Genomic DNA, 27,089 nt, shown 5'->3' with positions numbered 1-27,089 from the left:
CGAAAGCGAATGTTATTACGCAACCAACTCGATTTAGAAAATTTTATTCATCGACGTTAATATAAAAGATGCAGTTTTACGGAAGCTACCGGTGAAACTAAAAAACCCGGATTTTCTCGAGTGCATTTTACCGATATCGTCCTTTCTACTCCTTTTTTCGTCTTCATCCCCCGTAGGTTTTCAGAGAGGAGCGCATAATCTATAGACGAACACATCCGCAACCGGTCAGAGACACTAGTGTGCCGATGTTGACAGGTTATTGGCAGTTCAAGGGCTGAAAATGCCCGACCGGCACTATCGGTCCCCATTTTCCAGCTTTACGATGACGACCATTGTTATTGGCATAGTAGCCCTACCAGCGGAAAATTGTTGGTGATAGGGAGGGTGCGAGTTAAAAGAGCGAACTCTATTATCGAACACGGCAATACACTTAATCACTTCTCTATCGGAAATAGAGTATGGTTCTTTTTTTAACTTCCCAATGGGTACTTCAGCTTGGAGGTCTTTTGTTAAAACGTTTCCCACTGGTTTTATTCCAAAAAGTAAAATCCAGTTCTTCCGCTTAATCATTAGATTTTATAGGTCAGTACGTTAGAAATGTCATTATCGAATTCCTAAAATGAAATCGGAAAAATATTAACCAGGAACATGAGCAAGTTGGGTATCTCATATAACATTTTCGTGGTCAAGCAGCGTGGTCAATAAAATACGAGATAGGATTTAGTTCGAAAGATATCAATTTATAAATTTCTGACTTGTTTCATATTTCCTGGTACATCGATCGAATATTAACATCTTGTGGGTAATCTAAACGCTATAAATTTCTGTCAGACTCTAAAACCTTTCCAATCGATCCGACGATAACTTTCCTTGACAAATGTGCTTTACACGAAATAAGATGATTTCCTTGTTTTTTTTTTTTTTTTTATAAAATTATTTCGCATGCATATCTATTTCTAGAAGCGAATAATATTTTTCTAAACGCGTAAAATCGGAATACGCTGACTTCATCGTATTCTTAAAATTTAAACTACTATTTCTTCGATCAAAGTTATATTTAACAAGAAAAGTTTTCGAATACAAACGTACGATAAGCGTGAATCATTAAGGGGAAGTAAAGAAATTCTCGTACCTTCTACGGTGATGACGACGATGACGCCGTTTCGATGCGTTCCGTGTGCTGCTTTCCGGTTGAATGGTGAACACTTCCTCGACGTTTTCCACGTTCGTGGTTTTTATTTGATTCACGTTCTCAGTAGTCGTGGGAAACGCGTTCAACTCTTGAGACGTTCTCAAAAATGCTTCCATCGATTTTGTAGCGTTCACGTTCGACGCCGTTTGCGAGGCTTCACGCCCTTGTTTTCGAGCGGAATGTCTTTTCTTGGTTGGTGGGGTGGTTGATTCTAGCCTAAACATTTGATATTTTTTACGAAACCGCTTTAAAATCATCGAAACCTTGGGAATTAAAAACTATAAATTCAATATTTAACTTAGAAATTCAGAAATTCGGTGTTCAAAATTGAAGTTTGTCTGTCGTGAAATTTGTGTTTACTATAAAATTACAATAGAGTGCGGAGGAAGATAGTTAAAACCTGTACCATAAACGAGACTCGTGTCATTTATAGAATATTTCCAGCAAAACAATAAATTAATATACGCGCAACATAATATTGACAAGCATGTAAAGCGGGCACAAGACACATTCTATATCATCCGCTTTTAATTAATACTACTGATACTAAAGGTATCTAAATACTTTTAATTGGCACTCAAAATACAAAAATGTATCGCTTCGTTTCGTAGGTTTTCAGATAAATGTACATATCACCACCCTGTTGTTTATTTTAAATACCCGACCAATTCTCCAACAAAATATTCTACGAATTCGTATACGTAATATCGTCTATTAAAATAATTCGTTCTCTCGAAAACAGAAATCACGAGTACCATTAAAAAAGTTAAATCTGCTCTTACACAACAAAATATACGTTTAAAAATTCATTACGAAAAAGAGTTTAAAAATTACACGAGGATAAAAACAGGTGCAATAACGTAGAAGCATTTCGCATTAAAAAATTCTCTGTGAAGCGAAACTCGCTATTCCTGGCGTTTGAATTAACTTGTCCGAGTCCCATACTCAAAAAAAAAAAAAAAAAAAAAAAAAAAAAAAAAGAAATAGAAGAAAATGAGAAAGAAAGGTTACCACCCAAGTGGTGTGACATGGCACGTATTTTGAGTTGAAAATCTCAGATCATCGTCACGCTGGAAGCGTTCGCGTAACTTTCGCGTGAAATTTTCGTGCCGCTCTACCTGAATTCAACGCCTTCGTCCCTCACCCCAGGCCTAGCATCTTCGTTCCTCGCGTTAAAACTGAATCCACCCTCGAGCTCGCCGTCCATGCTGTATTGATTCCGGTCCACCATAATTGGTTCGGATTTCTCTTGAGAAGCCACGATCTCCTCGTTCTCCTGATGCGCCTCGTTAGCGTCATGCTCATTTTTAAATTGAAGGATCTCTGGAACGACACCTGTCGCTAGCATACATCGACCAACCGGCTACCTTAACGGATATACCATCCGAATGATGGAAAAGTTTGCCCGCAGAAAACTTTTTTACCTGTAAGACCCTCTTCTTCGACTTGGAGACCCTCTTTCAGCACCTCGTCCCGATACTTCTCCAGCTCTTCCAGGTAACTCTTGTTGAGTTTTTGCTGTCGCCATTCGGTCTCGTATTTGATATTCGGCAGCGCGATATCGCCCAGAAACCCACCTGGAACGTAAACATATCGACGCACACATTCATGAATCTATCTTGATACGAAGCTTATGACTAGACTACGGATAATTGATTACGCTCGTTTTATCTTATCTCCCGTTTCTCTGCTGTATTTTTCAACTCTTTCTAATCCTAATATCTTCGATTCTTCCCTCTGCGCATCTACCGAGTACTGTTACTCTTGCTACAATTATAATTATAATTATCCGTATAACCTTTCGTTACGACAAAACGTCTTTCTAACCAAGTTGTGTTTGTACGTTCGAAATATTTACCCTTCCCTCTCGTGCGTGTAACGATACGCATCTGACATCGAGTTAATGCCATTTAATCGCGAGCAGGCATACTTGGCTGGTAAATCCGACTCGTATTCGGGAATTTCGTTATTTCGTATTTGAGGAGCAGGACGGAAGGAGCAGACGCTTTCGCGATCCACCGTCTCCAACGAATCTCGTGTGTGCGCGTGCTGACAAAGATTGAACATTACCCTCCGGTGGCCACGTAATTCTCGAATTTACATTCCCCCGTCTGCACGTGCTTCGGACTTTCGACGTTCACCGTCCATATGTCTTGTTAGCGATACCAGCTGTGGGATAGCGAGTTTCCAAGACACTCGGCTGCTATAGCATGGCGCATTGCCTTATTATCAACGTTCATAAATCATGGAACGTGGTGTTATCGGTGAAGAGAGAGAGAGTTTGTTCGACTGCAGTTGTTTCGACCGATGTAAACAGCCTCGGTCGCGTTATCAGCTATCAGGAGCGGGTCGAAGATTCGTGACGAGAAAAGGAACGAACCGTTCGAGTAGGTCGCGCGAGAACAGGAAAGAAGTAAAATAGTTACCGAAGATTCTGAAAAATCACGTAAGGTACTCTTGTAAGGAATGATCGACCACCGTCTTTTATCGTTCTTCCACTCGGTTTTAACGACACGTACCGAGAAAAGATACGTTTACAGAGGACGAAGACCGCTTTGCTGGAAAGAAGGATTATTCAATTCCGTGTCAACCACCTGGTCGATTTCCTATTATTAGTTAGAGAGTCAGATGCTCGATGGAGAAATAATTAAATGATCGAGACGAAAGGGATTGTCATCGTTGCTGTTCCCAATGTTGATTCGATCAAATGGATTCGACTATTCCTGTTTTGGAACGAGGAAATCGCTCGGAAAAGAAAGTGGAATTAAACGAAACGGTTTTATGGAAATCTGTCTAAAATATCGGAAGCTTTGCACAAGTTGCTAGCCTATTATAGAGCATCGATCTTTCTATCGACCTCGTCTCGTCTCGTTCGGATTATAAGTGGCGTAAAGAACCCAACCAGCGGGGTGAACGTGAATGAATCGAATATAAGAAACGAGGAGGACGTTGAACGGAGGACAGTTATCTTTATTGGGAAAGTTGAAGCACCGTTCAAGAAATAGCTGTTAATGTACGATATTTGAATATCAGAAATTCGTGTCAACTATTCATTGATTATTGGCGTTGCAATATCCGCGTAACTGGCCAATATAAAAGCTGCGTTAGTCATTTCTGTAACTGTTATAGAGAAACAATGCCTATCATAATAAAAATAAATTAGCGAAATCTTGATTATTCGAATTAATCGTGGCACATAGTTGGATAATCGAATTTTTATGTTTACTAACACTTCTTACTGCTCGTAATCAGTTCTGATTACCACATTAATGACGGTACACGCCAAGAGTCGTCTTAATTAACAATAAACACTTGTAATTCACGTGCCGATGTAGCCAATTGAACAATTTTTATGAGAAATAGTTATATTACGATGCATAAATGCCTACCGAATCTGTTTTAGCTCGTAAAACACTTTGGGAAAACCATCGATCTTTCTCCTTATTTTCTGAGAATGCCTCCGGTAACAGGTTGCTCATAGTTGTCGATAAAGTTTTAAATACAAATTTCAAACGATCTGCTATCAATTTGCTAAAAATAACACGCTTCTTGACCTCTCGATTCCTTTTCTTCTAAACGTGCAAACGAGCAACAATGAACATCATCGTGGTACATCAACGTTGTATCATGTTAAGTGGTAGATCCGTATAATTCGCACGAAACCAGTCGACGCTGCATTTTGGTGAAATGGAAGCGTATAAACGTCTAATTGAGTGGAGTCGGCGCGCGTGATTCCACGATCGTTGTGAGATTGCAGCATTCCACATGTCGTACGCTTCGTTTTTGGCCTTTGACCCCCGGTGGCAGGCGGTTTTGCTCGGTATCGTTGACGAAATACCCTCGCGGTCATGCTTATCGGTGTTTTCATAGCGGAAGGCTATTGTGAAAAATTCAGAATTTTACGCGCAGCCGCACTGACCTGTGCTCATCTGAGTAATAATTTTCTTCCTTACTACGCGGAGCACGAGTGACGTATCTCACTTCCCTTTTTCTATTTACTTTTTCTTTTTTTTCCTTTTTTTTCTTTTTTAACCAAATCACGAAGTTATTTGTTTCAGTAAAAATTCATAAACTGTTTTTTTACGAGTTCTTTTAAAAAATCGTACATACTGTGGCTCGCAAAAATAATTGAACGTTTATAGATATTCTTTTAAATATATTACGCGTATCGTACAAAGGATTTTGTATGATACACGTGATTCATGTTCACTTTCGTCAACTACTGCATACTTATCTAATAAAGATTTTCCAAATCTTTTATATCGTTCTAAAAATGAAACTTTGTTTCGACTCGTTCAGAGGAAACAATTTCGTTATGTATAATTTTTACGGGCAGTCGTTCGTATATTTTCCACCTACAGAAAATTGTTCTCTCGACGATGGCACCTTCCGATCGACCGTCATCGCGAACGTAGAAATGCTTCGAAATATACTGTGTTTTTTCTCTCGTCGATTGTAATTTCGCAAAACGGCGTTAATTGTTTGAAAAATATCGTGCGTTCGAGTTTCGAGAGTCGTGATAAATTTCATGTTCGAAAATTTCCTGCAATTATTCGCGAAGTTCTTTTTCACGCGGCTTCGCATTGAACGGCTCAGGTATTGGCGGAACTTGGCGAGTCGCGAGTATTCGATGACACTCGTCGGCGATTCGTGTCAACGACGCCGTTGTTACTTCGATTCGAGAGCGTTCGTTCTCATTCACAAATTCGGTGAGCCGCGGTAACGATCGTCACGGATAGAACTTGTGCCACCAGAACCATCGAAACCAACGGCGGAGACAATGCTTTCTCTTAAACTTTTCTTCGTACTATGCTCGATATTTCGATAACTTCCTAAATATGAGAAATTAATATTTTTTATAATATCGCGCGTTTTTATCTCTATTTCTATAGATGTTCTTATCGAAATAGACTGATTTGGCTGACCGAGGGTCAATGTCGTATCACTGCAATTTACAGCCTAGTGATTCCACGAAAAGGTAATAAGTGTTGCTTCTAATTACCAGTTCGTCGTTAAATCCTACACTTTGATAAAATGCACATACTGTTACTGCAAAGTCGTCAAGGTATCTGTGTACTTAGAAGTTGTAATGCAAGTAAAGAGGAATATTTAAAGATATTAAAATTTCATTATTCGAAACTTACTCTTTGGAGAATGTCTTCGAAGAAGTGGTATAACGAGCGAGTTATAATTTATTATCAAGTTTAACTTATTTTCTCTAACGCTTAATTACTACCTAATTACTTCGTTTTTACTTCAAGAGGTTATCCTTATCGGAGTTCACCTATTGACCGTAGTCGAAATTAATCTATTTACAGCGACTGGAATGTGAATTTTAAAGCATTCGTTTCTATATAGTACGTCTTATTGTTACATTGCCTATTTCTTAATGTGAAAGTGCTTATTGAAGAGAGTTGAAAAAGCAAAGATAAGCGTACAACGTCATTATCTACGTGCAGCGACCAACATCTAACGTATGGTTAACAAAACACGTATTATGTAGCCATGTTGTAATATATTCAACGTAGACTGTGTATCTCAAACAAAGTACATGTTTGATCAGCTGTAGTTCTGTACGACATAATATGACGCGGAATCGCCTACAGCGGGGCAACGAAACATCATTTCGAGGATAAAGATCGATCCCGTTAAACACGAGAAACACTGGGAGATTGTTAGACAGAGAACGAATGTGCAATATATGAAAAACTAATGAAAACCAGGAAAAAAATGTAATGGAAATTGAAAAATCGACTTACATTTATCTTTTATGAAAATACATTCCAATTGAATAGTTAATTCTTAATAAAAATGTTTCCACCTCGGTTCTGGGCAAATTTTCAAGTTTCTCGGCGATGAAGCACTATTTATCAGAGAAAATAAAGCATTGGGAGAAAATAGGCTATTCAAGTATTCTTTCGTTCATTAATCAGTCGAACCGCGTTTACCATTCTCCGCCACAGATGCAAACACGAGTTTAAAAGCGAATCGAGTAAATGTTGACCTGAGATCGCATAAATATTGGTCAAACATCGATGTACCACGCGAGATCAACATTAAATGCGAATGTTTGTCGCGTGTCAATATTAATTGTTCGATAGAAGTTTATACTTCGCTTTTCAGGGCTTCCTTCTTCCTCCTTTTTATTTGTAATCACGGATTGAACAAGTGTTTACCATGTATTCATTGTATAAAAGTAAACATGACACAGATTTATCGTTGAAGCTGATCGCCAGATATAAACCGAATTATCAATTAAAAGTTACGCAAATGTTATTGAAAGGTTTTCGTATAAAGTCAAAGCTTTTACAGCGAGACTAGCACAGTGTGTGCCGCGCAACGTAAGATTTATGTAGCTCGGTAAATACATTGATCTCGCGTAATATCTAGGTCAATACGAAATCCCGTACATCGCGCAATTGAACGTAAGCCAACAACGAAACAGGCCGACTAAAAAATTATTCCACTGCATAGAAAGGACTGTCATGAATGTCTAATATAATACATCTAGAACCAGTATCGTCCGAATAAAATGGTTATTGTTTAAATATACGAACATATACGTTTCCCCTATAGAATTCTATGTTGTAGAATTTCACTGAAATTTTTCAAACGAACAAAAACATTAAAATTTGCCCAATTTTGAAAGAAATATTCCAGTGTTTCGCTTTGTCAAACATTTCGTACTTTCCAGATACGTTTCTAGATTTGTTTCAAACTCTACCGATAGATATAATCGTGATAGCCGAGTCTCCTAGCAATGCGAATAAAATTTCACGATATTTCGCGTAATACGGATAGTACATTCATAAATGGCGGGCTCATAAAAACCTGTGTACATCGATTTCGTCACTTGTACCACGTTTTGTGCTCCGAGCTCTCCGTATCTACTACAAAGCCAATACCACTTACAATAAGAACGCTATCTTTTCTTTCTTCGCGTCAGTTCAATACGAAGGGCATCCTGCGAGGAAGAAAAACTGAACGGAACACGAGAGATCGCCATTGTTACCCGGCTATATCTTATCGATAGACCCGATCGATTTCCTTTAATTAATCCAGCCATGGACCGCGTACATCGAACTCATCCCTACGTTGAACGTAATGTTGGCGTGTGTCCTATTAATGGCGGTGAATAATTTGTCTATCTAGAAATTAGCGAACACGATCCTGCCCACCGGGCCGAGTCGACGTCGATATCTCACCCTTCTGTTAACGAGGTCGCAATCGTCGAATTCGCCACCGATGAATTTACCCCGAGTCGTAAATACCGACTGCAATGTCGCCGCGACCGGTAACTCGTGGACAACGCCGGCTCGATTTATTCGATCCAATTAATTCTTTCGCGTTACGAGATACCCACTATGACGCGACTTTTTCTATGCGACATTATCGCGATCGAAAGCGTACATTCGTGAAAGTTAATTGGCAATTTTCGATACCGTAATTCTCGAATTCCCGATACCATAGAGTCGATTTAGGATTTTCAACGGTATGATTCATATTTCAAGCGTATTCAATGCAGTAAGTTTATAGTTTCCGAAGGAGTAACTCACAAAGTGATTATAATTCCATCGAATTGATTCACCGCCTTCCGAGGACTAATTCACGCGCCTGTTACTTTATGGGGTTAATTTAAATTTTTATTGCACCGTCGGTGGTGATGGTTTATACGTCGCTTTTAATCGTCCAGGTGAAAATAATGCGCCGAATATTACGTGATAACGGTGTACTTTATATCCTATGTTTTATGCTGGCATAATTTTCTACAATACATAAAGTTGTCGATTTTTTCAAGATTTCGTCGTTGCTCGAAGCGCGTAGTAACGTTAAATTTGTTCGACGTCGATTTAAAAGTAAGCGGAACGTGATTAATAATTCGCGATATACGGACGTATCTATGGACGTTAGTGTCTCCGTATATTTTTGATGAAGTTGACTGCAATGCTGATGAAACGGGTTGGCAGGGGTCGGGGGTGGAGGGGAGGGGGGGGGAGAGGAGGTTCGTTCCAAAAGGACATGGTTTAGAGTTGGAAGGCTGACAATGTCAACTATGCGGATAATTACGTATGATGTGGTTCATAAAGTTCGCCTCGTGTACCAAAATTCACTTGCCACGTTCTAATTTACAATCTATAGAATATAATCACACGCGGAAACTAAATTTAATTTCTTAGCACATTAACTTCATATACATACAAATTACGCCACAATAAATTACAATATTCCATCAAAATTCATAATTTGTCAATTGAACGATATTGTTAATTACTAAATTACGATGCAAAGGGACGACGAATGAACTCATCTACGATACAATTTAAAAGGCAAAACACGAAATACATGCGGCGATCCCTTTCCTATTAAATCATGGAAGGATTAAAAGTCACCCCATTGATTCGTACGCAACCCGCGAGCATTTAAACGTATCCGCGACAAAATCAGGATAAATAAATAAAATCGGCGAAACCTTTCCGATGGCCGGGATTAAACGCTGCCGCCAGCATTCAGATGTCCGATCCGGTTAATTAATTAGGCGCGTTCACGTACACACCGGGTATTGCCAGTAGTCCCTTGAGGGCTAGGGACGGGGGTCGAAATCGGCAGATTCACGGCGATACAATCGTAAATACGTCGTGGCTGGCAACGAGTATTAGGAACGTACGTATTAGTCAACGGACCGTGCACGCATATCCTTCCCTCCGTTGTGTTGTCCACGATTCATTAATTTATGGTGTTTCACGATCGTTTCGGTAAATCTGCAAGCGTAACGTCCATTTCCCTCGCAGCCCCTATTCACGTGACACCGATATTTTAATTATATCGTTCGCGGGACCGCACACGGCAGAACCAGCGTATTACGACGTCGTGTCGCATTATGCGTACGTCCTATGCATTTGTCCCTAGGCTACTATTCCGTCGCATCGTATACCATCGTTCGTTTAACATTTAAATGAACCTTTTTTCCCTTAGTTTGCCTCGAGCAAGTTCCAGTTCTGTCGGATCTCGCGGTGTGTTTACCTTCTTGCACCTATCTCGTGCAGCTCTCCTTAATTCAGTCTCCTGCAGATATTGCGAAAACTTTCTTCCCAGAGTTTATAGGAGTTTTCTTGCTCGGCTGTTCGTCGTGTCTCACTGTTTACGCAAGTAATTCCCTCGTGAGTAAAGTCACATTCTTTATAGCATATTTTATATATTATTCGAGAGTTATTGGTCGCTATTATTATTTACGAGCTAACTGTGTAATTTACATAAACACGCTGTAAACGTCGAAACCAGTGACAAGTACACAATGGATGAGAAAAGCACTTCCTAAAGACGCGACGGGAATTTTGTCACTTCCAAAGATTCTTGAAGATTTCCAAGTTTTGAAAATCTCTCGAGAGTCTGATGGCCTGATATACGAAAATATCGAAGTTCCTGAAGTTGAACAATATTTTCGACGCCGTGTAATCAATTCGTGCGCTCTTAAAAGGAATATCAAGTATATATTTTGAATCGCGAACAATAGAGTCGATTCCGAGCAACTACTCGAAACGTTACATGTATAAAAAAGTAAAAAACGAAAGAGAGGGGGAGAGAGAGAGGGAGAGAGAGAGGGAGAGAGAGAGAAACATAAACGACAAAAAATAATCTGTAGGATGATTGATCCACTCGAAATAAGTCAAGCGACATTGTCGCTTCTTTTCAATGGCCATCGAGAAGGGTTACGGAATATCGATAGACATTCGAGGGAAAACAAAACGAGAATCGTCAAATTCAATTTTCCATCGCGTCACGTACAGTACACCGTCGCTCTATGAATTTTGTTGCAGAAGCGTACGCACACCGGCGCAATCGGTTACAAACCGCATAATGCCAAACCCCTGTTCGCTTCGAGCCGGTGATTTCGTGCCATTCAGCCCGTGGATTCGCCGGAATATTTGATGCTTGGTTAAAATCGCATTCTAGACCTGCCAGTAATGAACCGGAACGATTAACTCTACTTATCGTCGAACAATTCTCAGTCGAAGCGATCGCAATTTTCGCGCGTACTCCCTTTCCTACGTCGATCCTGCGTAATATCATTCTTTTTATAGACATTCTTTTTTTCTTTGTAGAAAGCACGTATAAATAATTTATCAGGTATGTAATTTCGTTCGAGTTTAATTAATTCAGTTAGCGGAGAAACGCTGAGAAATAATCGCGCGAACGTTCTGCAATTTGAAAACGTTGATTTCAACGTGCAGAAGACGAGATTAGTACGACGCTTTTATTTTTTCGTTGAAATAAAGAGGTGCTTTTTGTGGAATTAGAGAATCGGAATGATTCTTTGGAAGCTATTATCAGGAGTGGCTGCAATTCGCCGGATGATACGGAGAGATTATTTTCGAGCCCCATTTCCTCGATGAAAGCCCCGCGACAACAGAATCGTACCCCTTATCTAACCAAGAAATTTTATCCTATCGTTAACTTTTAACCGCGTTCGAAAGTAGAAGCATAATTTTATCAATTTCTTTCGTCGGAGGCGTGGAACGGAGTCCGGACTGGAAAATCAGTAGAGAGCGTGTAACGAGCAAGATAACGTTCTTTGTGTACCATTCAAGCATTTGCTTCTGAATAACTCTGAAAGAAAATAAATTACAGTTACGCAATTCAATCTGCGTTTTCCATCGAGTCCTCGACTTTGCGAAACCTTCTTCTTACATTCTTTTTGAATTGGAAAAAGTACCGTGGAACTTCTGACTTTAATTTAAAAGAATTCCCTTTGTCTCGCGAAGAAATGGATATTCTTTGTCAATCAATTTCAAGCGAGTCGTACAGCTCAATGAAAATAAGCAGATTTAGCTCGTCAATCTAAATTCTATTATTATTCCGACATCGATGGAACCATTCATCGGTAAGAAAACTAACTTTTCTAAAGTTCTTGGTACGTGCGTCTACGCTATCGTTTCCAGGAAACTCGGATTCACGCGGAGAGCATAATCTGTTCGAATTACGTCGCGATTAATGCTGAAACGTGTAAGGAGGTTAAATAACATTGAAACTGCGATCGGTGCAACCACAGGATTGTGGCTGACAGCCAAACGGAAGGTCGGAAGTGGTTCAATCTCCGAATCGATCTCAGAAGCCTCCTTTTCCATTTCCAGGACATTTGCAAGAGCATTGATGTTATGAGAAGGAGAGGGACAGACGGAACACTTTACAGACCGGGCCAGACAAGAGCTACTTCCGGTTAGCTGGATAGAACGGGCTTTCCTATCGAACAACTTTCGATAGTTCGTCGAGCAATCGTATCGTCGATTCAATCTCCGTTAAATTTTCTGGGGATCTGCTTGTCTAATCTGTTACGTTTCTTCCTCCTTTTTTCTTTGCTCTTTCTACTTCATCGACGTTACTTTACCGATATTCATAACATATGCGCATGTTATTTCATTTCTCGATCACTGATCGAGAATAGACAGCGTTTTAAATCGATAAATATTTTGGCGAGTACGAATGAAGGAATATCTTTGCAATAACGACCGTTTGTTTAAACATAGTTGTTTACCCGCAATGCGAGAATACAGAAGCAAAGATTACATTTCGCGCGCAGGAAAATCACGCGAAAACGAGTTCCACTCATAAACTATGCTACTTCGCGTTGAAACAGTCACTTTTGTCTTCCTAATTCCCTTTGTTTCATCCCCTGCAAGCGTAAAACAACAAGACGAATATGTGGTATATAAATCATAAGATGAGTTATGATGGCATTCCACGGGAAGCTTTCAGCTCTACTAAAATAAATTTCAAGTGTATTTCGGTCCTCGGCCAGGAAGTAACGTAGTATCATCTAATTAATATAATACTCGCCATTTTTTATCATTATTCGATTTGTCTGTCCATTCTTTTTGTTATTATTACACGTAATACACGTAATAAATAAAACCTGCCTATCCGAATCAGAATCTAAAGGAAAATTATTCAAATTGATTCTAACGTCGAAATGTATAATTTCAAAAATTCAAAGTAGAAGTTGCGATCTATTAAACTCTGAAAAAATCTGTAGATTATCTATATTATTCGGCTGTTCACAACTATAATAGCCCATCCATGTAATCTCTCGTTAGATCTCTCTGAATCGAGCGAATAGCAAGTAGCCCGCGTCTCTGGACGTTACTTTCGGGCGTGATGTCTCGGATTTTCAGCGACGAAATCATACGTTTCTTGTACGCGAGAAGAGCGAGAAAGAGAGACAGGCAGAGGAAAAGGGGCACAGCTCACCGACAACTTTTCGTAGCTGGGATTCGACGATAATGCGTCGTGCCGCGTTTCATACAGATATAGAAGCCCGGTGTACGTGTGTCGTATTGATTCGAATGGAGAAGCCTCTCGCATCGCAGCGAACCTCTATCGCGTCGGATTAAACGCTTGCGTATGCTACTGACGTCAACTTTCCGTCCCTTTTTTTCTCCCTCTTGTCCACTTCGCTCTCCCGTCGAACGATCCAGTGCAACTTGCGTCGATACGGAGATCTCTTTCTCTATTTTCTTCCCTTTATTTTCCCCTTCCTCTTCTTTCCTTTGCTTTTGCCTCTTTGTGCACCAAAGCTTTTTGCCATTTTTTGGATCTGTTGTTTCCGCACTTGATCTAAGAGCGGAAGGCTCCTCCGAATCGACGAGCAAATGCAAGCGCGACGACTTTACACGTTGATTGTTTGCGTGTAACTCCAGATGAAAACTTCTCACACTTGACACTTTCTTAGTACATCGAGCGATTTTGCGAATTTTTTTCGAGCGTCTGAAGTTATTGCACGTGCGCAAGAAAACGGACCATGCAATACGATGCGAAACTGAATCCTCTATAAACTCTCTAAACACACAGTCCTAAACATTCTATACACATTCGCATGATCTTCTTGCGAGAATCGTTCGCATCGAGAACCATCGTAAACGTACAAGCAACACCTTTGTTCCCATCCACGCTCTTGCTTTATTCCATCTCGCAGCTCATCCAACCGAATGAAAACGACACCGAAGATGGAAACACTTTTCCTCTTTCTTTTTCGGGCGGATACGATGTACCGGATATCGTCCAAAGAGCATATGTCCGAGGATCAATCGAAGTCGATGCAACTTGGGAAGGTGGCACATCCGCCTTTCTCTCTATCCTCCGATCAACCATCCAAGAGATGGCCTATCAACCCGTGACACGCTCATGGCGATCCGTATGGCTTTACCTTTGGCTGCACCCTATACAAAGGAAATGGCAAACCTACGTTTCTTCCTATTTATTCGCCGCGAACTGACAAAGAAGTTTTCGCCTGTACCGTCACCCGAGTCAAGAGTTTCGCTCTATGGCCGTGAATCTGTTTTCGTGTCTCGCGGAATATGAGATTGACGTTGAATAATGCATCTCTGGCCCCTTCGACGAGCACAACGATCTTCGTTTTACGCTCTCGCGACCGAATCAACCTTTAATTGTATTCCGTTCTTCGTTCTGCGTTCATATTCGCACGCTGCTCGAAATAATTAGAGCTTTGTTCGCTCGCACGATTTTGCTGCTGCTTGGTAGATCGCGTCAGACGTTTGCAGTGACTTTCCTGTTGGGTAAACTCTTCAGCTGGACGATTTGGTCAAAGCCGGTAGAACATTAAATACTTTGACGTATCGCGAGAGATAAAAGGAGCTAGATAGGACATTTTAACTAAGCAGGGCAGCGTACAACGTTGATCGTTCATCGAATAATAAATTAGAGGAAACCACTATGTCGGTCGTTTGTAAGTGTATCGTACGATTATCAAGAAACGAACAAAATTTATAGAAATTCCGTATGGATATTATTTCGAATTTGAGTGGAAAAGTGGCCGATGGTCATTTCGGTCGAACGTGGAAGACGAGCATTCTGCAGAATCAAAGTCAGGAAGCGCGCTGCTACGCAGAAGCTAGCCGGACGTGATGAAAACTTATCCCTCAGGATTAGGTTGACTTCTCACCTGGGATGAGAGTCGACTCGCGGAAAAGGAAGACCCGAGTAAAAAGGAACGTCTGATGACCTCTGACATCGACCGAATGTTTTTCTTTCTCTTTTCGTTTCCATCTTCAGACTCTTCGCACGATCGGAGGACATCCTTTGTCGCGCCATTTTCCATGCAATCTATTACAAAACGAATTTTCTACCTTTTCCTTTTTACATATCGATAGACAAAAGCAGGAGATTTATGAAAAATTACTTCGAAAATCGCGATTCGTTACTTTCAGAAGTGGACGAAGGATCGAAATAATATAAGGAGCCAAATACCAAAAAAATTACACGCGTTCTTTTCAATTTTTGTTGTTTTCCTTTTCCGATACTACACTGGGAAACTTTATCTTTTCAGTTCCACTTTAACGCGGCAAAGCTGGGATGAACTTTGGATAATACGAAATTGAAATGCGTCGAAAAGAAACAACGTTCGAGAAATGCTTTTTAGATTCGTCGTAAGACTACCCATCCACAGGGCAGAACTGAACGGATAACAATTCGAAAGTTACCAATTTCTAAAGTCTCGATTGTGTCCGAACGATTGAAAAGTTTCTGAAGTTTATATATATTTCGGAGAAGTTTAACTTTCGCTTAAATCCACCTCAAAATTAATCCGCCGATATTCCCGATCTAAACTTTTATCACAATATCGAACTTTGTTGTTGGAAAATTTTCTTTGAATGATAATATTATCCTTAATCGAGCGACTCGGAAGTTTTAAGTTTTGTTAGTTAAGCCCGATACGAATTAACGTTTAATATTTCGAAAAACGAAGGACCTGTTTTCACAAACTAATTTATTGCAGGCAGATAATCGCCAACTTTAATCCATCGTGGTCAACGTGGCGTTAACGTAACGATTCATTTGCAACTTTTTTAATCAGCGTGCATTACGAAATTCTAGTTTTTAACACGGCGAGTATAAAAGAGCGTAATTCTTCGTCAAAAGAAGCCAACAAACATTGTTCTTCTTTACACCACACGCTTTTCCCAAAAACCTGTCGTTTTTGCCGCTCCGTTAGAAACAGACGCGTGTTAATTCTACCATCGAATTATGTGTCCGCGCGTTATTATCGTGCAAACGTAAAACGTAGAACTGGTAAAAATTTTCCGATCGTTTAGACGGGCAAATTATCCGCCTATTCGCGTCGAAGATAAAACGCGAAGAAACTTGGTCGTCACGGTACGGTAAACAGAATCGGATCGGATGTTTGCTCGCGACATCGCGTCGTGGTCGTTCTCGATTTATACGCGTTCACGGTTGCCACATTCCACCGCGGAATTCCAAGTGAAATTTTGAACCTGCTCGATCGTAGGCGGTGCACACGGACGACCGACACGCTGCTACAGTTACCATAGTATACGCGGTGTCTCTGACCCACATAGTGGGCGAGGTGGGCGTTCAAGCCGGAAACAGGCCGGGGATAACGGTTGGAAGACGAGGATGGAAGAGGGACGTGGTGGACAGTGGTGGGATAGAAAAGTCGGGGAGAACAAAACCCGTACGCGAAGGAAACGGGCCGAGGACAAGACTAAATGAAACGAGGTTGACTGTCGGTCCTCTTGCACCCCCTCACCTTCTTCTTTCGCATCTCTCTCACCCTCTGTTCCTCTCTTGCCAACGTTCTTCCTTGCTCTTTTCCCGGTGAACAAAGCGGAGACACGGTCACGTTACCGAGTAACGTTCGGACGTTCTTGGATACGACGGCGATTCGCGCTGCACAACCTAGCGAGAATTATTTCGACGTTCCGGCGTGCTGCTTCCGCTGCTGAAATTTGAACAAACGACACGGTTGCTTGTTAGCCGCGCATAATGCACGTGGAAATCCGAGTTTATGGCACCCCTTGACGTATGCGTGTAAGTACGTGAGCGGGTCGCGGACCTTGGTTCAGCTCGGAAATTTGGGGACGTTTGATTCGCGTCGAACGATCGATCTTGACGGAATCTTTGCGATAGTAGAACGGTACCAAGGATATACTTTGCAGTTAGAAATTCGAGAAGTTCTATCGTCAAAACATCCTGATATTCGAATATTCTGCAACTACAAACAATTACGAACAACTGCAAATAAAGTGTGATCTCGTAATGTTAAGAATGCTATGAACTTATCCGATAAAACTCACCATATAATCACCGCAACTTTTATTATCGTTTGTTCGCTAGATCGACAGTGTTAAAGCAGATACTATCAACGACAAATCATTCTGTATCGTCGAATCCATTTATCCGTTTCGTTCACAATTTGCTTTCAAAGGTTTTCAATTACTTTGACGCGTGTCCGTCAATGATACGCGTCTATTGTCAACTGCGCGACACACCGGGCAATTTGTTGGCGGCAAAGTCGCAAAAGAATCGAATGCTCGAGGATTCGTTTTTACCTCGTGTCAACCGATGCCTGTTAAACCGATGATCACCGGTATTCTTCGCGTTCGATACGGAGAAAAATTCTCGCAATAAATTGTTGCGGAGATTGATGGGCCGCTATACTATGCTATTACCCGAACTACAATATGGCTTGTGCTCGTTTCCTTCGGTGAAAAATAGCGCTAGCCGCTACTTGGCCGCGTATTTATATTATACGAGACCACCGAATTCCATTGAAAAATGAATATCCGCGTTTATCTCTTTCTACTTCTTAGGATCGCATAACTGAACCAGGTTTGAAGACCTGCGTTTCGTTAACGCAACATTTTATTTATAAACTGTTTTTAGTTAATTCGGTCGATTCGGAAAAAGAAATGGGAATTTTCTATCGTGGCAAAGCGAAGGAAATTTTTGAAGTAGGAAATCTGTCGAGAAACGCATATAATAGTTTAACAAAGAAGTCGCATAGAGCTCGATTAGCGTAATTATGCGTTAATTGTGAACTATTAGGACGCAGGAAGCAGCGGCACGCGTAGAAAGGCGCACCTAATTTCATATCGAGAACGAAAAAAAGAATTGGAGCTACACTTTCGCGGGACGTTAATGAAGTGAGAGTGAATTAAATTTTCTTTGATCTCGTCGTAAAGTACGTTTCGCGGAAGGGGTAACTTTCTCGTGAAACGCGTACCAGTTATAGCTTAAAACCGTGAACGATATCCCTTTATCGTAATGCGACGACGTCTTCCTCGAAATAATAATTCCTATTTTAATAACGCGAATTTCATAACGTTAAAAGCTAAAACTTCTCGTGCTGAATAAAATCATCCATGAAACAGCGTATCTTTTAGAGATAAAAATTGCAAAAAATGCAAACAAGAAGTAGACCAAGGAAAATATGCAAAAATCTTCGTCAAGGATGGCCTTAATTTCCCCGTAATTAAACCATCTACGTAGCTATCTCTTCTTCCCGCTCGTGCTACATATGCGCGAGACTAAAAACATCTTGAAGATCGGCCGCGTTCGATAACACGGAATTCTTCTCTCCCGCGAGAATTCGTTTAAAAGAGCTTACGGCGTAGGTCTTACTTACACGTAGAAACGCGAAGCGTCTTGTATCGAGTCGCAAGTGATTTTTCTTCGGGCATTTAATAACATTTCTGTTGCTTGCATAAGGGTTAGAGTAGAAGGGGGTAAAAATGTAAGAAAGAAACACGCGCAAAAAGGAAACAGTCGTGTACGAGGAGGGCAGACAAGCTGACCAACTGCTCGGCGAAATGAGGAGGAAAACGGTTATCGCGCAACCGGAAAGGGACCGAACGCGATCGTGGACCGTGCTGTTAAGTAGAATGGAATAATTAAAGCGGTATTTGCGGCTGGATTATTTCAACGGCGACGGAAACAGCGGCGCAAAAACTGACTGGCCACCGGTGGAGAAAAATCGTTGGAAAGTGAAGGAGAAGAGAGGAAGAAAGAGAAATGACTGGACAGCTGCCAAGTGCAGTGCAGGGAGAATGCCATCCGCAGAGATCGCCGATGAGGGTCGGACCAACCCTTAATTTCTGTTTACTTCGTATAATGCCTTTCTACCGGGGCAAGGGATTAGAGGGAAGGGGCCGTTTCTCGATGCGTTATTGTAGGTTACTGGATTTCCAAGCGATTATGCTTCTGTTACCATTCCACCAACGAATCAATTTGTTATTTGACCTCTGCCCACTTCCTAGGTTAAGTATTATCGTTTATCGAAGAGATATATCGTGGCTCGCGAAAGTATTTTGACGTTTTCCATAGAAAACTTTGATGTATACATTGGATATGATGTACATATACGTACGTGTTATATAAATTGTTTCGAAATTTCATTAGTATTATTACGAGACACAGTGCAACTAACATGATTATACCGATTTTTAAAATCAATCTGAAGATGTATATAGACGTCGCAAGATATTTGTTGCTTCAGCGAAGGTTTGTTTTATCATGTGGAAACTTTTATTTGACTTTAATTCGAAAATATGATAACGCAAGATCTTGGATAGGAATTTTACATCGTTGTGTCTACGATAGTAGATTGTATAATAAGATATCTTGTACTTAAAAATTTCAGCTGTTTCGACGCGTCCGTTAGACGCTATCGTCTTTCGATCCTCTTCTTTCTTTTTTTTTTTTTGCTACGAAATTAGTGCCAGACGAATCGATAGACCCCTCACTTTTCATGCCCCACACTTTTCGAGCCACTTTAGTCGCTTTGAACTTGCTTCCATTAATGGCGTGAAATGGATCTAATTTCGATACTTAGCTTACTCTAAAACCTTTCAAAAAATTATTGACCGATTTTATATTAACTATCTGCTGGTAATTTCATATCTCGTCAAATGGTAATAATCAGTAGCAATTTTTCGCGTGATGCTCAAAGCTGGGCGTTTCCCCTCGAAATATTTTTTTTTATCGATTTATTTGAATATCATTAACCGGAGCTAATTGAATCGACGCAATTTAATCTCTTGGTATTTTTTCTCTGGCAAAATACTTCGTGAAATATGCTCGAGAACGTTGCAGGCTGGAAATTTCAAAACATAACTGGAAATTTTCATCGAACACCGAAATAATTAATTAATCGCAGTTTTACGCCCGAGCGCGCAACACACTACGAGATCGATGGATTTTGTTCGAAACTGTCAAAAATAATAATTCCCTGGCGCAGACTCTCGAGTTCATTAATTTTCTCCTCACTTAATTATGTTGTTAAGAAACTCGACAACAACTGACCTTAGCGTCGTAGCAAACCCTCGACATTCTGTTACTATTGTCAACGACAGCCAGTGCACAAGTGTATATCTCATTATAACAAGACGTTGAAGGGTTAAAGAGAAAAGAAGAGGAAGCGCGAAGGAAAGAAAAATGGTAACGAGTGGGTAGACAGGAGAAGAACGCGGCGAAACTATGGAAAGGAAGAAAGAAAAACGAAAGGAAAATCGGGGCGAGGGACGCGTGTGTTGCGTCTCTTCGGAATTAAAGCGGCGGAAGGTAATTCGAGTTGTCGCGTGTCAACGGTGAATGCCGGTGAAAAATATAATATCCGCCGAAGAACAAGGTTCGTTTAATTTCGTGTAATTAATATCTCGATATGGTAAATCGTATATACGATAATTCACGAAAGCATTCGATTTATCACGGAAAATTTCTACGAATATACCTATCATGCACGTTATACGAAACTCTGTAAAATTTCGTTGACGCTGTCGCGAAACACGACTATCGTCGGATAATTGGGCGGATGGAATAAGCATTGTTATTGAAAATCATATCGACGAGTGTACGCGTGGGTGGTTTATAAATCGCGAAGTTACACGAGAGAAAAACATTCAGGAACTAGACGACAGCGTTAATCGAATTACTTGATTACACTCCCGCGGGCGCGGCTTCGTTTATGCCAATTAGCGCGCTCGTTAGCGGTAAACGCCACATCGTGTCACGAGAGAATCGTCCTCGTTGTTATTTCTCTCTATATCTCGTTATCCCGTTTCGTTCGTGGCGTATACGCCGCAGGAACGTTTGATCTGCTTTTTCCATCGATGCGCTCGTTCCCCGTCGCTTGTTTAACAGACTTCATTAAAAGATATGTACATCGAAAACAAACAGGGGAAGGAGGGAAAAGTGGAAGTACAGGGGAGAGCGTTTCCTTCCGGTGAATTTCAATAAATTATTCGTTTAAACGTTGCTCCATTGTGTGCTCTCGCGCGTACATGTTCGTTTGTTCGCTTTTTCCCGCGATTTTAGTCCGGGACCTTTCGCTAATGCAATTACGCGGGGAAAAAACATCCCCTCTATAATATTATCGAGAAACGATTTTAAAGGAACGCTCGCGCCGGTACAGTTTCTTCGTGCAAACAGAGATAGATATCGTACACCGGACGAAATTATATTTTCAATTGCAGAAAGTCAAGAGTTTCTCAGTTTGATCACCGAGCGCCTTTTTTTACGCTTTCTAGGATTAGAATAATTACAATAAGATCTATTGTCGGAGAGGATCACCCTGTATGTTTTCTCCTTACGCGGCACGACGAATCAAATTTCCTGCAAGAAGTACAAAGAAAATTCTAATATCCAATAAAGTCATGTTCCTTTGCGGTCGCTTTATAAATGGCATTCCATATATTCCGCGATATCACGCAGAATGTACGAATGCGCGCTGCATTACAACGCGCGATAGGATTTAATCAAACACAACACTGCTGCGAAATAGCGCGAATAAATTCCACCACCACGAACCTCTATAAATCTTATATCGCGAACATAAGCTATCCGAAATAATATTAGAAAGACGATAAAATTCTTTAACTCGATAACGCCGTAAGACGAGCCCGCAAATACGATGCCATTTTATAGATACGATCCCATTGCCCAACATTTTCGCGAAATGTGGAATGTCTCGAAGAGGCCATCGCATTTGCCCAACTCTCCTAAATACCAATGAAACGTTGCGGCGTACACCATCACCAGTGTAAATCGAGACATACGATGTTCGATTCGAAGAGCGGTCACCCCGTTCCGCGAACGAACTCGAGGCGTTCTCACGTGATGCTTGGAATTCCTGGCGGAGTTGCTCCGAAGGAATATCTATTTCCGGAGCAAAGGCGTGTTCCCAGCGCGTAACCGCGTGATTGCGCGGACGTATCGGAATACTGGGCGACACGTAACTACTACGAGAGGTGTGATATTACATCTGTATTATATCGATGTGCACCATTCAGCCCGGTGGGACTCGTTCGCCCCTCGGAGGATTAAGGTCGTGCGCGGGCCACGCCACGTTACTATGTACAATATGCGAACAGCCTGGTGCTACCTGGACGTTGTCTCGACGAGACCGTCTCAGCTATCTACCGCTCGAATTCGGTATTTAGAACACCGTTAGACAAAGTCAGTTAATTGCCAAATGGACGATCCTAAGGGATTGCTCCCTGATGAGATTTAACTTTATAACGTTGGGTTACGCTGGCTGGATAAATTATGCTCGGTGACAAACGAGCTCTAGATTTGTAACGCCGATTCCACGCGTTATATGCGCGTACAGGCTGCTCTGTAATATTATATGGAACTGGTTTTAGGAATCGGTGACAATGAAAAATATTCGTACGAATATTTACGAGAAACGAGTATCGTATCCCCCGATTGCCATTTTTCCCCGATTGCTTTTACACGAGATGCTCGAAGCATTGTGACGTATTTGAAGATACGCTGGTTCAAGAAAGTTTTCCAACATCCTTTCGTTAATTTGATAAAAGATAGAGTCGATCAGTTTGGCTATCGAGGGGTTTAATTCTTGAAATGGGATCCTACATATTACGGGACACCCTGTGTATATAACTACGCGGTTAAATATAACGTATTACCGAAACGTTATACCGTGTTTGGATTCGTCGGTGTGTGGGAGAAGTTGGCCAGCGACAAGGGCGAAGAGAAGAAGAGTAATTGAGAAAGTTGCAACGTAACGGAATAAGATGATAAGAATTTAGCGGGATCATATTCCGACGACCGAATGAAAAGCGGTCTTCTATGGTTCCTCTTTAGGGGACCAAGTGTAACTTCCAGCTCTTTGAAAGTGAAGCTGAATCGGGCTTCATTGATTTCATGGACAAGTTCCTCAGGGAATCGCAACCAACTCCACGCGAACTCTCAATTACGATCGAGAAGTGAGCTCTGATTTTCGACGACTGATTTATCGGCGTTTACCTTGTTCGAGTTCTTCGACCAAACTGTCTCGCACAGAGTTACGGCATAATAAAGTAGACGTTATAATAGACGTTACAAAATGAAGACGAAGACGTTCCAAAGGAATAAAATGTTAAGGAATTAAAAGGATACGTAGTGACTAGAAAAAGTATTGGCGCACCATAGTAATTTATTATAGCGTTCGCGTATATACCAGACAAATGTGGTCCGACATTCTTTAAATACTTATGTCGATATCGTGCGACTATCATCAGCAGTTTGAAACATTTTTCGCGAGAATAACGAGGGTCGTTCTGTTCTCTTGCTACGTTCATTTCGCGTCCATTTTCGATCAAGTCAGCAATGCATATTGGAATGTTACTCCGTTTCTTCCGTTGCTGTCGTTCCTCGGATGGACCCGAAACGTTAGAACATATAGCGATACGGTAGAAAATTATTCCAGTTATCCGACTGTTCAAGAATTGGATGGAATGCGCGCCACTCGAATAATCTTATGATTCATCCACGTGTTCAGTGTTTTAAACGTCCTAAAATTCTCAGCGAATTTGTTACAATAGAATAGTTAGCATTCTCGCGTAGAAGATTTATGCTCGTGAGATGTTGAGAAAAATAACGAATTTCAACGATTCCGCGAAATATTTAAGTCGTTCGTAACGAATAATCGTTAATGGTCGAGATTAAAGTCAGAAACGTCCATAAATATATTTAACATCTTTTGCTCCTCGTTTTCACTCCTTTCTTACTCCGTTATACATCACTTAGAAGGAAACTTTCGTAACGTTAACATTCTCCGGAGTTAAAAACGAGGCAGAGAAAATTAAATTTTTACATTGTCTCCGACTGGAATTATTCGTAGGTAGCAAAAGTATGAAGCATTTTTAATAAAAATTACGCAAAAGCAGAGAGGAGTTGAAAAGTCTGCATGGAATATACAAAATTTATTCGAACGTCGAATCCCTTTAAAAAATCCAATAGCGTAGAAACGAAAATACTTTCCTTGATTTTTTATACTCCGAAGTGCCTACGAATTATGCACTAGCCAGTCGATATACGAGAAAACAATGCAACGGGGGTGTAAGAGTGAAACGTCGGGCAAATGGAAAAGAGTGGGAAACTCGGAAAACCTGACCGCATGTTTCGTGGAGATAAAAGTTTAACGAAAAACAAAGTGAGAACGTTGAATGGGACGCGAGAAGAGGAAACGAGAGTGGAGGAAAGAGAGAGAGACGGAGAAAAAAAAAAGAAAGAGAGTACGTACGTACGTACGTCCATCCGTTAGGGGCAGTTCGCGGAACTTTCAAGCTGCCATAGGAAATGTCGAGAATGCTAAAATGCATTAAAATTCATCGCGTAATGACCGTCATAACCGACTCGGCTCCGTTGAAAACCTTCCCCCTGAAGGAGGAATTCTTTTCACCGAGAAGAAACGAGACTCGTGTAAAAATCAGAGAGGACTCGCTGCTTCGCGCTTCGTTAGAATTAACGGGTAGTATTTTACGCAACATCCAAAAGAATAACGTTGACATCTGACCGTAATAGTTTTGACGGATTGGAAATCGCGCGAGCGTTTTGTTAACGAATTTTAACTTTCTCTTCTTACACTTGTATATAATACACTTTGATATCCAACCAAATGTTATGATTTCTCATAACATTTCATTATTCCATGGTAGTTTACGATAGAATCGCCACGAACTTTTCGAAGAATTCGTCAACGCTGTTAATAAATTACTTTGCTCGGTTCGAACAACTCTATCTTACCTTACCTATTTACAGGACAAGAATATATTCCGAAGAATATACGTAAACGCGTAAGCACTCGTGAGACGTATTCGCGCGCTTTCCACGCGCTATCGACGATAGATCAATTTTCGCGCGGAAGCAAAGCGACGGTGGCTGCTAAAACCACGTCGCAATCGCGTGTAATCCACAATAAACAGCTGATAGACCGACGTACCGTGAAATCCTCTGAAACACGCGAAACCTTCGAAGTACACCTTTCGATTCTACCTTTTCCGCCGTGGCCAACGAGAAGCCGCGGTTCTCCCCATACGCGTGCGGATTCTATAAAATCGATATTTATACATCTCGTATCGGGTGCATTCGCGCATCGAGTTTCGCGTTCTGTTGGAGGGAACTTTTTGAACTTTGCCTTCTGCTTCGTTTCCCCTTTTTCACGCTCTTATCGACGATCACGGTGGTCAAGAGGGGATCGGCAAACGTGGAAAGAAACGTAGAAATAAAAAAAAAAAGAAAAAGAAACAAAGTAAAGAGAGGAAAGGGAACGAAGAGAAGGTAAAGAAGGCAAGATCGATCTGGAAAATCCTCGTTCACGTAAGATCCAGCGCGCGGTCACGACGAAGATCGTCCCGAGCTAACGAGCAAAAAGCACGAGGTACCGTTCTGCGTGCTTTAGACTCGGCCCGATGAAAAGACTGACCGCTCGAGTATCGTGCAGCTCGCGTGCGCTATAATGCATCTCGCTGCACGCGACCGATGCACGCTCGACGAACCTGCTTTTCATGTCCCAATTGCGGCTAGACCCGCCTACGTCAACTACGCTCCACGGAACATTTCGTGCCCGTGGCTCGCATCTTCCCGATACCTTTCCTCCTCTCTCTTTCCAATTTTTCCGATATCCCTCTTTCTCTCTTTCTCCAAGCGTAAAAAGTAAGATCTTACGGAGTTTATTGTTGCTTCGTCTCAAGTATCTACAGATATAATTGCCTGACTTAAATATCGCCGTTTGGAAAGTTTTATTTCTACGTTTTGGAACAAGCACGATGCTAACAGAAAGTGTTTCCCTGTCGTTTGCATAAGTGTTTTTTTCCGGGCAATGAGCTCACGTGGACCTCTTAAGAGTCACGCTGTATATTTCGTAATAAGCGCGCTACGCAAGCGGCCGACAAAGATTTTAATTGTAAAGCAGCGTGAGAGGAAAAACTGCAGAAAATTTCCTGGCTAATTAACAGTAGCGTGGATATGATTTAGAGCGGCTGTTTTAATTGATCATCGCTCTACAATTACGTTCCGCTAACACGCACCTTCTTCGGTTAGGTGTATTAAACAGTAACAATTATTCTGATCGTATCCGACACGATATATCGGTGCAATTTTCCAAAGAATCGAAGATTTACACGAAATTTCTCTGGGAATAGGCGGGATTTATCGTTGCCAATTATTCTTCCATATATGCAAAACGCCCATTAGTATCGTAACGCGTGTACATCCTTTCGTGTAGAAACTTCTTTGTTAATAAGAATCTTCGAAGTCGACGCTTTCTAGGATGTGTTTCTTTTTCTTCTTTGACGCAAACATCGGGTATTTTATTTCTTCTCTCTTAATCCTATTGTCTTGAATCAGTTGCGAGGAAGCAACGGGAGAAAATGAAAAGAAACGACGAAGAAAGCTTCATGGACGCAAGGAAGCGGAGTTGGAAAAACCTTAGCGGAGATCGATATGGGGAAATAAAATCTTCCATTTCTCGTCGGGCTGGTAATTTCATGGAAGTTCCACCGAGCCGAGATAGGAAAAAGTCAGTCGCGCCGATAATTGCCTCCATAATGGCCCGTGCAGTTTGACGAGAAGAAAAAATTCACCGCACCGGTGAAAAATCCTACGGCGGAAAGGTCATCTCCGCAAACAAGCGCCTAAATTCCTAGATTTTCGTTCATTTTCGCGCGAAATCTATCTATCTTGATACACATGTTTTATTCCATCGATAATTGGGTAAGTGTAAGGAACGTTCGAATGGCTGAGAATCATAGTGATGAAACTTGCTAACATAAAGAATTCAATTTAGCGAAGTAAGAGTTGATCG

The 27,089-nt window shown here is 41.1% G+C and overlaps 1 protein-coding gene across 1 annotated transcript in view; it reads right to left on the bottom strand.

The window, feature by feature from the left end:
* The window catches only part of LOC126870973 (bone morphogenetic protein 1-like), a 49,843-nt gene that overhangs the window by 16,751 nt on the left and 6,003 nt on the right, over positions 1–27,089 (bottom strand). The window contains exons 2-4 of the mRNA XM_050629236.1: positions 2,617–2,769; positions 2,311–2,515; positions 1,133–1,408 (exon numbers count right to left, since the gene is read on the bottom strand). Of these exons, the coding sequence (XP_050485193.1) occupies positions 1,133–1,408; positions 2,311–2,515; positions 2,617–2,769 (634 nt within the window). The remainder of the gene's footprint in view (positions 1–1,132; positions 1,409–2,310; positions 2,516–2,616; positions 2,770–27,089) is intronic.

This window comes from Bombus huntii, chromosome 11, assembly GCF_024542735.1.
Source record: "Bombus huntii isolate Logan2020A chromosome 11, iyBomHunt1.1, whole genome shotgun sequence".
NCBI classification, from domain to species: Eukaryota; Metazoa; Arthropoda; class Insecta; order Hymenoptera; family Apidae; genus Bombus; species Bombus huntii.
This window is presented reverse-complemented; position numbering and strand designations above follow the sequence as displayed.